This window comes from Erythrolamprus reginae, chromosome 5 (assembly GCF_031021105.1).
Source record: "Erythrolamprus reginae isolate rEryReg1 chromosome 5, rEryReg1.hap1, whole genome shotgun sequence".
Classification (NCBI taxonomy): Eukaryota; Metazoa; Chordata; class Lepidosauria; order Squamata; family Dipsadidae; genus Erythrolamprus; species Erythrolamprus reginae.
Genome location: NC_091954.1, coordinates 73,257,650 through 73,268,823, shown reverse-complemented (window position 1 = coordinate 73,268,823; position 11,174 = coordinate 73,257,650). Strand labels below are relative to the sequence as shown.

Below are 11,174 nucleotides of genomic sequence, written 5' to 3'. Positions count from 1 at the left end.
AAAAGTTGGCTGCAGTTTCTAACCCTGAATCAGCCTCTTAGTCTAGAGAATGACATAGCAGTGAATAATGTTTATTTCCTTGACTGAGAATGAAATTGCTTTATTTAATCTGGAAAACCAGCCCACTGATATTTACCAGCAGCGTTGTATTATAATGGATGGAACTGAGGAAGTCACTATATGAATAGAGAACTAAAAAAAGGCCAGCAGTGAAATAAATAGCCACACTGTGCATAGATTGAAATAACTTTATAAAATAGCATCCAGCCATTCTTGCTTTTGTTTATGAACTATAAGTTCTACAAATGAAAGGAAACTTAAAGACAGGTCAAATGCTTTTTTTAAAAAATACATAGCAATATTTAAATATATGATAATGGCAGCTCATAACTGAAAGTCCAGGTCTAAACTTTGGTGGGCAGCTAATAAGATCCTTAATTACCTGATCATTTTTGGAGAATCTTTAGAGCACTTAGAAATTATGAACAGGGAACAGTTTCACAATTGTTATATGCCTGTACAGTGTTCTGAGGATAAAATGCATGGAGTTATTTCATGGTTTCTCGGTAAGCACTGTAATCCTAAGGATCCAGAAAAAATAATGGAATCCTAATTTTTAGTAAAATTCTAGAGACATTTTATAAAAATCTCTTGAGAGAAGCATTATTTCTAGCTTGACCCAATTAAATTTAAAACATACAGTTGCTAATTCCGAATGCTTTTAAAGGCTCATAAGAGTTCTCACATCGCTGGATTTATCATCATAAATTGTCTTTGGAACCCCAGAAATGGAGGAAAGTATAGAAAGAGTCACCCAACTGAAGTGTATCATATTACCATCAGTGTATTTTGTTTGTTAAAACTGTAGTGTGATCTAATCAGGGATGCCTAAAAATTTTCATACAACTATAATTGTATCAGGATCCTTCAAAGATGAACATAGAAAGAAAAAAGAAATTGGGGCATTCTAGATTTTTATATTGTATTTGCTTGATGGTTAAAGGAATAAAGGAACATGCAAATCCAATTATTAAATACCTCCCCAAAAGGGGCATAGTACAGTGCAAATTAAAACATTGATGACAGAACGTAACAAAGTACAACAGGGTCACAATAAAAAAAAATGAGCACAATATGAAAATAAACAGGTATATACTGACACAGCATGATTTTTAAAAAATGCTGCTTTCTACCCAAAAAAATTTTCCTACAAAAGAACGGCTCCTTTTTTCTAGATCAAGTATTGATGTATTGATTGACAGGCTTGTGCCCAGAACTCAGCATTGTGGCTGAGAAAGAGTGATTACCCAGCTGGCTTTCATGTCTAAGGCAGAACTAGAACGTAGTCTCCTGGTGTCTAACCTGGTGCTCTCCACATGATAAAATACAATGCTGTACAAAAACTGGCATATTGGGTTGAGTTGGATTGAAAGTGACTTGAGTCAAGGTGATGAATGAACTATGTGGTTAGGTGGGAACTTGATCCTGGGCGTCTTAGTCCAAAACCACCTACGCCGGCTGAAGTTTCTTTAAAGGAGGAAAGGCAATCATTTGTTCAGATAAGATACAAGATGCCTATATTTTCCCATTGTGGCAGTCTGTTTCCCCACACATTTATGAGTCCTGCATGTTTCTGTTCCTATTGGCTCCATTGAGAAAGAAAAAAAAATGATAGTTCATTTGTGCGTCAATGCTTCTGCTATCTCTTCCCTCCTGTGCACAAGAACAGGCAAACAGCTAATCCCATTAGAGCAAGAGCACCGATACTGATGCCTATCACCAGCGGAGTGTGTGATGGTCCTTCATGTCGCCCTGCAAAAAGAAAAAAAATAGAAAATTTAGGCCTGCTCTAGGCTGGGTTTTGGGGGCTGGTGATGGGTGGGGTGGATGATGGAGTGGGAGACGGGGGGGTTACAATGTGTTAAAATGGCTGCCAACACAGCTGTCATTTCACATACCATGTCTAGTCTTGCAGGAAGGAAAATGCTAAAAGGAAGCGTCTAGTGATGATTTATGTACAGACATAGATTTTTTTTCCCCAAGCTAGAACTGTACCCTGGAAGACAAGCAAGCAAGCAACCACACGTGCAATATTTATTTTATGCAATAGTTCGTACTAGGTGATGGGATTATAGATCCTGTTCTGCCCATCTTCACATCATCTTATGAAATACTCCCTTTTTACACACACGCACAAGCACACACATAGTCCCTATTTGAGCTAGAGTCAGGGCAACTGGATACTGCCTGGATGCCCTTCCTGATGATCATGTATTTTATTTTCCTGTTTCATTACTCATTTCTAAGGTTATTACTTTCTATTGAAGAAAAGCAAAATACTGCAGAATTTTGCTTTGCAGTGTAGCTGAAATGACAATGCTACTTTTTAAAAATATCCTTTCCTCTGAGAATTAGTGAATAAGAAAAATTGCCTGAGCCAGGATAATTTGTCAGGATATCTGTCTAGCCAAGGGCTTCTTTACAACTACCAGTATCAATTGTCTTACATACCAGTAATAGCTTCTTTGTTGTTAGTATGCATCTTTACAAAGTTGGCACATGTTTCTTGTAAGAAGAACTGTAGATTTGTAGTTGTCTCTGGGAATTCATTCAGCTTCTTACTGGTGTAATTGGCCACCCAAGTTTTAGATAAACTTTCCCAGTTATTACTCTTTGTGTGAAATTTCAGGAAATCACTTCCATTCAGCAAAATCTTGAAGAAGCTTCTAGTGCCATTTTCAGACACTTCACACCCCTTTGTGCAATATATGAATACGGGATCTGCAATCAAAATATCCATAAATATATATAGTAAATATTTATTTGAATATCACACACAAAGTAATGGAGCATAATAGCAAAAGGAAGCACTCAAACTGAGGCTTGCAATTATTATTGTACAACATGCATGTTTCCAACTACTTGATTTATCATAACTTCAATAGAATCTATATCTTTTTAAAGTAAAAATTACCAATTCCCCCAAAAGTAAAAACAAAATAAGTGAAATAAATACAAAGGAGACAGGAGTTACAAAAGAGGCTTCCAATCTTTTATTTTACTTCCCTTTTAAAGGACTCTTATTTTGTTAACATCTATTAACTCCTTATTTTTGCTGCCACCACTCTGAATCATAGTGTTGGGAGGAACTTTACAAATTATTTAGTCAATCACCTCCCTTACTGTGGTCTCTTATTAGACCATTTCTGTCAGATGACCAGTTTCTATTTGACCTTCAGCAAAAGAGAATTGTGGCAACTTGTTTCTCTGGCTCACATTTTAGAAAAATCAGGATTGCTAGCCTAAATTACTTCCTTAGAATTTTAATTCACTGGGCCTGATCCTACCCTGTAGAACATCAGAGAATACATCCACTTGTCCTTCAGTTTTTTAAAGATGGTCATATCCTCCTTTGGTAAGCCAAACATACTTAAATCCTGTAATCATTGTTTACCTGGCTTGGCTTCCAGACTCTTTAACCTCTTGGAAATTATACCCTGAACCTGCTCCAATTTGTTGCTGCTTTTTTTGACCTTTAGGGGTCCAAAGTATTCAAAGAGCTTGACCATAGCCCAGATCTTTTTTATATAGGCTACTGCCAACCAATATCCCCCTTGTTATACTTTTGTCTTTTTTTCCCCTACAGATGTGGAATATTATGTTCTATTAAATTGCATTTTGTTTATTTCAAATTCAAGTTGTCTGAATCTTCCGTCCCCCATGAAATATTGGCCATAGTTCTTAGTACTGCAAATTTTGTAAGTGTCCTCTCAACTCCCAGGTCCTCTCAACGCCCTTTAATAAAATGTTGAACAGTATAGGAACATGGACCAAGCTCTTTGATTCTACACTCCTGACATAGCAATAGCAATAGCATTTAGACTTATGTACTGCTTTACAGTGCTTTACAGCCCTCTCTAAGCGGTTTACAGAGAGTAAGCATATTGCCCCCAACAATCTAGGTCCTCATTTTACCGACCTTGGAAGGATGGAAGGCTGAGTCAACCTTGAGCCTACTGAGATTCGATCTGCCAAACTGCTGGCAGCCGGTGATCAGCAGAAGTTGCTTGCAGTACTGCACTCTAACCATTACACCACCGAGACTTCCCTTGAGCTGATATACAGCCATAACTAGTACTCTCCAAAGTTCATCTAACTGTAGCATAAGTAGGCCCTATTTTACCAATTTATGGAGAAAACTCTCAAAAGTCTTTGATGAGTTCCAAATGCAGAATTGCTGAAGTATTCCCTTCATGTAACATAGTAACTAACAAAAGAAACAATATCAGCCTGTCATGTTTTATTTGCAACTAACCCATATTAGCTCCTGTTGGACACAGCATGGCTATCTAATGATCACAAACATGTTGTTTATCAATTCCATATCTCTGATTAAATAATTCCATTTTGTCTTAGCAGAAGACAAACCCTTTCAGGTATTAATTAGCAAATGTGAGCAATTCCATTTTAGCAGAAAGAAAGAGTACAATACATAATAGATGTGGTAACATCACTTGTAAGGCTGGAATTTTTCAATTCTTTCATTATTTTTTGTTACTGGGAAGTAAGGCTTTGCTTTTGAAATTGCTTTTAGAAATGACGTTACATTTCCCAACTCAAAATAGTGAAAATGATATAATCTTTTTTTCAATCCATCATAAATGTTGGTGCTCAGAAATACAATTTTTCTTGGCAAAAGGCCTGTTGCCTTAACATGTACTCCCAACTACTGCCACCTTAAAACCTCCTTCATTACTTACAGGATATGATATTTTCCTTTGAGACTACCATAGCCATTCCCTGGAAGCTCTGCAGGTATTTGTGCAAATCGCTTTCTCTCTCTTCCCAGAGGTTGTATGCCTCTAATGGCAACAGCTGGCTCACGTTCAGTTTTTCAGTATGGCCCTCCAAGCTATGGGTCAGTATCCCATCTAGGGAGGCACTGCCTGCAAATTTGGCAGAGTGGCCTTTTGAAAAGTTGGCAGTCAATGTCATGATGAAGGTATGAGTTTCTGGGGGGAAAATGAGATAATCAAGCCAGTGGAAGCAATAGTTTAAGTCCCTCCTTCCCAGCCCACTACTTCTGGTTAAACAGGTGAAGAATGGCAGGAGTTTGCTCAAACCTAGCCTTCCCTCCCCTTAAAAAAAGGAAAGGAAATTAGCTTGGCGGATATTTTTTTCTCACTCTTTTTTCTCTCCCTTTGTTCAAAGGCATCCTGTGGCCTTAACTTTAATAAAGCAGAGGGATTAGTACAGGAAGTATTGCACATTCAGGAAGGGGGGGTTGCCTGCCTGATTTCCCCATTGAAAGTATGTTTTTCTTAGCACTGACTGTGGCATTGGATGACTGCCAAAGCACTATGATCCAGACTGACAGGCACCATTGTTTAGGGTGGCCTCAACCTTCTCCCTCTAGTGCAAAAATTGTGGCTAAAAGGGAGAATAAGCCATCACTTCTGAGATGATCCACCATCCACCAGGATCAGTTATGGCCAAATCATTTTCTTGATGATCTGTCAAGTTCTCTAGTTCAGTGTTTCCCAACTTTGGCAAATTGAAGATATTTGGACTTCAACTCCCAGAATTCCCCAGCCAGCATTCGCTGGATGGGGAATTCTGGGAGTTGAAGTCCAGATATCTTCAAGTTGCCAAGGTTGGGGAACACTGCTCTAGTTCACCTTATTTAAAATTTATTTTTATCTTACCAATGTATGTAGGGGATACTTTTTGATGGGTGGAGCTATGCTTAATATCCTGGGAAAACCAAAGTTCCATGGTAAGCAATGCAAGGATGCAATTGCGGAAAGATGGCTTTCCTTCTTGATTTTGGAACTATTTTTTTTATTTAAAAAAGCAACATGAAGCTGATTTGCATTATGGTTGTTATCAGTGGTGGGCTACTGCCCGGACAAGGGGGGGGGCGCAGTGGGGTAGCAAAAATGGAACCCCACCCCAGAGCACCCAATTTGCATTGGAAGATATTGAAAGATAATGCAGGGCGTCCTGCATAAGCCATGCCCACAGTGTGGTAGTAAAAAGGTTGGTAGCCCTTCACTGGTTGTTATTTAAGCTGTGTCTTAAAATATGCAAGATTGAGAGTGAAGATAAGACAAAGGAAAGCAATTGGCTCATCATATATTGCGAGGAGAGAAACTTTTTGCAAGGCGTGTTGCCAATAATAAAATAGATTCAAGATTGAGTCACTACAGTACTCCTAAAAAACTGTGGAATATGGGTGTGTTTGGAATGCATGGGGGCAGGTGCCTGTACATGAGAAGAAGCTCCAAGCTTAAATAAGACAGGTTCCCTAGAGTTTTTCAGGCTCCATTAAAAACTGGATAGTAGTCTTATCATATAGAATCTTTCCTTATTTTTAAAAATGGTTACTCTTTAGAACATGGTAACTATTACACAATATTCCACCTCTAGAGAATCTCTTTAGTTAATCATTTGCACAAATTGGTCCTGACTACTCCAAAAGAAATAGTCCTAAATTCATTCTATGCAGTAGGCTGAAAATTATTACTAATCTGTTCCAATTAATATTTCTGGATCTATCACCGGTACTCTTAGAAGATAACAGGATTTTTTCTTTAAATAGATGTTTACATGATTGCAATATAGTTGTTTCGGTCAAGCACTAATTTTCAAATCATGACTGGAAGTTCAAAACAGATTCTTTGTAAATTTCAGAATGTCATTAAAATATTTTTATTGACTTCATGCAACATAAAACAAATAGGGAGATAAAGTTTCAATCCTATCCACTCTATTTCTGCACACATGTACTTAGAAGTCACTTCCACAAATTTTAGCAGGATATATTCTCCAGCAAATAATATTTAGGATTACTGAATTAGTTAAATATTTTTAAAACTCAACATAAATTTTAAAAAGTATTTATTTTCTACCTAAACAATAGTAGGATTAGCCCCAGGCAAATAATTTTAAGGAGACTATTCTGTAACCTGGTACTATAGATGATCCGCCATCAGGTATATGAATTAGATCCGTGAAAATAAGCAGTATGACTAAGAAAGAGAAAGATCCATGGATAAGCATGTTAATCTTTTGCAGCCAAAATCACAATGTTAAAAGCCTCATGCATTTATTCTGCTACTTTTCATAACTCACATTCATAGTGTTTAGCCAGCTTTATATTCACCCTTCCTGCTCCTTACTCAAAAATCTAGTCAAATAACACAGCATGCTCACTACTTCCAGTTTTAAATCAAGCCAGCATGTTTTTCAAAACTTACCTTCACCATATGCCCAGTGATAAAGAGCCCAAGAATGGAGAAGAATTTGCAGGAGAAACATTCCCAGTCAGGAGTCACTTATTTGCAAAGCCAGGAACACTTCAGTGTTGTTAGTGAAGTAAGATCTCTGGAAAGGAAACCTCCAGCCTTTTATACATCAAGCCAAGCACCACCAGAAAGGAGGAAGATTCATTTGCCAGTGCTGGGCTGGAAGACCGAGGGTACGGCTATCTGGGAAAAGGCGGGTGGAGCATGTTTTCATCTTCCTATTTCCTCACATCCAGCAAAGGAACTTTTTTCCTACCAGATCCGCCTCCTTCTGTTTCTCCCACAGCTGTGCAGCCTGTAGCTGGAAAAAGGCTTTTAAAATGCCAAGCATGACTCTGTTTTTGCCAAGTATAGTATTTGAAACAGAGACTGAGAAAGAAGGCAAAGAAAACATGAAAAAAAGGTCCAATCAAAATATCAGCAAAAATAATATTCACAAAGGACAGAAAGAATGCATCTGCAGACAGCATAACATGGATCGTAGTGCCATTTGGAATTTCAAGTTTTGAGATTAGATATATAAAGATATTTTATTGCACACTACCCCAAAAGAGATATTCCAAGACTGCAGCCTTGAAGAGAAATATACTGTAGAACGTCTTAGGTCCAATATCTAATTCAGACAAATACAACCCAGGCAACATTCATTTCTGCTGTGTATACATTTGGGAATCATAGATGAAGAAACATGATTTCTTGAGCAAAGCTTGTCTAAGTTAGGAAGAAATCTCTGAGCAGAGCTGCCCCTGCTTGGAAGCTCTCGTCTTTCTGGACGTGTTTATTTTTTTAATAACAAATTTCTTGTGTATACAAATATAAACGGTTAACTTTTACTAATTCAATTACAATGTTAAATAGTTAATGTATGACACATAATATACAGACAAATCATATTGAGGTGTGCTTGCTAACTAAACAAAAGAATGTCTAATTAACTTTTTTACTTTAGACAAACAGAAGAGTTTTAATTAACTTAGATAAACAGAAGCTAAGAAAATAACCATTTCCTTAAACAGTTTGCTTAGTCATAACAGCCAGATAGGCATTCCACATTCTTGGCAGATATTGGTAATAAACCTATTAACATAGTATGCCCATAGTTCACCTAGCCACATGGCAGAGGTGGGTTCCTACCACTTCGTACCAGTTTACCTGACCCGATAGCATCCCGCTGGTGATGTCACAATGACATAACAGAACCTATTTGGTCAATGCTGGTCCATGGGCGCCGCCATCTTTTTTTAAAAAAAAATTCTTCTGAGCATGCTCAGAAGCAGAGTTTCTGGCACTGTGCATACGGTTGCCATCTTGTGTTTGGCTTTCTTTTTCTGGAACTTTTAAAAATGTTTTGCCACTGTGTTGAGGCATGGGAGGAAGCGATCTGGCAGCGAGCTAAGTTAGAACCCACCCCTGCCACATGGACTGAGACTGCTAGGTAGTCTTTGACTTATGACCACAATTGTTACTGAGACAATCAAATGAATTCTGCCCCATTTTATGACCTTTCTTGTCACAGTTCTTAAGTGAATAATTGCAGTTAAGTTAATAACAGGGTTGTTAGCTGAATATGGCTTTTCCATTGACTTTGCTTGTCAGAAGATCGCAAAAGGTGATGACCTGGGGACCTCAAAACTGCCATAAATATGCATCAGTTGCCAAGCATCTGAACTTTGAAGTGTCTGCAGTTTGATCATACTGTAATGGTCGTAAGTGTGAAAAATGGTCCTAAGTCACTTTTTTTAGTCACTTTAATGGTTACTAAATGAACTGTTATAAGTTGAGGGCAACCTGTAGCGTTTAGAGCAGTGATGGGGTGTCAAGTGCCCAAAGCATGCGTGCGCCCCCCCCCCCAAATGCAATGTGAGTGTCTCTGGGCATGTGCCCCACCCCACCCCCATCCTCCCATGCATGTGAGTGCATCCCCCACGCCAGAGTTGGGCTACTGCCCTGAAAGGGGGGAACGCAGTGGGGTAGCGAAAAGGGAGCTCCATCCAAGAGCACCCAATTTGCACTGAAAGATGTTGAAAGAAAATGCAGGGTGTCCTGCATAAGCCACAGCCACAGTGCGGTATTAAAAATTTTGGTGGCCCTTCACTGCCCCACACATACATGTACCCATTTTTGGCTTCCAGGTTGATGCAGGAGGTCTTCCAGGCCCAAATACGACATGGGGGAACATGTGGGCCCCCTGCACCTCATTTTGGCTTCCAGTTAGTGCAGGAGGCCTTCCAGGCCCCAAATGGGACACAGAAGGGAATGCAAGCACCCCAAAATAATAATAATAATAATAATAATAATAATAATAATAATAATATTTTTTTATTAGATTTGTATGCCGCCTCTCTCCGAGGACTCGGAGCAGCTCACAACAACAATACTACATGTACAAATCTAATGTTAAAAACAATTTAAAACCCTTATTATAAAAAAGAAAAACAATCACACAACCAGACCATACATAAAACCATAGTAGCTAGGGGTATATTAATTTCCCCATGCCTGGTCACACAGGTGGGTCTTCAGGAGCTTTCGAAAGGCAAGGAGGGTGGGAGCAGTTCTAATTTCTGGGGGGAGTTGATTCCAGAGGGCCGGGGCCACCACAGAGAAGGCTCTTCCCCTGGATTCCGCCAGATGGCATTGTTTAGTCGACAGGACCCGGAGAAGGCCAACTCTGTGGGACCTAATCGGTCACTGGGATTCATGCGGCAGAAGGCGGTCCCGAAGATATTCTGGTCCGATGCCATGTAGGGCTCTATAGGTCACAACCAACACTTTGAATTGTGACCGGAAACTGATCGGCAGCCAGTGCAAGCCGCGGAGTGTTGATGAGACATGGGCATATCTGGGAAAGCCCATGATTACTTTCACGGCCACATTCTGCACGATCTAAAGTTTCCAAACACTTTTCAAAGGTAGCCCCATGTAGAGAGCATTACAGTAGTCGAACCTCGAGGTGATGAGGGCATAAGTGACCATGAGCAGTGATTCCCTGTCCAAGTAGGGCCGCAACTGGTGCACCAGTCAAACCTGGGCAAACGCAATGTGAGCGCCACCCATGCATACGCAGAGACTTGAAGACTAGATTGCCAGCAGGAGGCATCCACACATGCGCAGTGGAGCTGGGCTGGGACGACTGCTGGCATGCCCACAGAGAAGGCTCTGCATGCCGCCTATGGCATAGGTTCACCATCACAGGTTTAGAGTACTGGATCACAGTGAAGGATGCCCTCTTTAAGAACCATTAAGATGTGAATTACATGACAACAAATCCCAGAAAGGGTTATCATGAAATGGAAACTTAGTCAAAAATACACTATATGATTTGTTTTTTTAAGTGAGTTGGTAAAAATCATGACTATCCCAAAATCACCCTATATGTTTTCATGGCTAACTGTGGTCTAAATCAATGGGAGCCCCCTAATCAAATCTAATATCCTAAGCATTATCTTATTCTGGTTCTGTTTGTTAGTTTTTAATCCCCTTTTATTATTTTTAAATAAATAATTTTTTTTTTTAAATAAACGCCTAATACTCCTTCTTTCTGTTTTCCTTACAACAACTCTATGAGGTCAATTGGGCTGAGAGAAAGTGACTGGACTGAAGTGCCCTAGCTGGTATATATAATATTAATAGAAAAGCAGAATTAGGCAATGCACAGTTGCCCCTGGTGATATATATTTAAGTGCATAACAGAATTATTACTACATTATCACGAATTACAACATCAAGAATTACTAAATGCACCGAAATGCTATAGCTCTTATGCATGGGGCCGTTTGTAAGCAGCAGAGCTGCTTCATCATACCCTTTCTCTCACTTCTTTGCTGAAAACTGAACTGTGGCCTTAAAAGTCCTGCTGGCAGAAAC

At 39.2% G+C, this 11,174-nt stretch overlaps 1 protein-coding gene across 1 annotated transcript; it reads right to left on the bottom strand.

Annotated features, from left to right (window-relative positions):
- Positions 1–234: 234 nt before the first annotated feature.
- On the bottom strand, positions 235–7,600 carry LOC139167960 (endothelial protein C receptor-like). Its single transcript, XM_070753143.1, has 4 exons — positions 7,260–7,600; positions 4,761–5,012; positions 2,512–2,781; positions 235–1,812 (listed from the first exon to the last, which is right to left on the bottom strand). Exons 1-4 carry the CDS (start codon positions 7,318–7,320, stop codon positions 1,700–1,702), a joined length of 696 nt encoding a protein of 231 aa, XP_070609244.1. The 5' UTR covers positions 7,321–7,600; the 3' UTR covers positions 235–1,699.
- Positions 7,601–11,174: the final 3,574 nt, after the last annotated feature.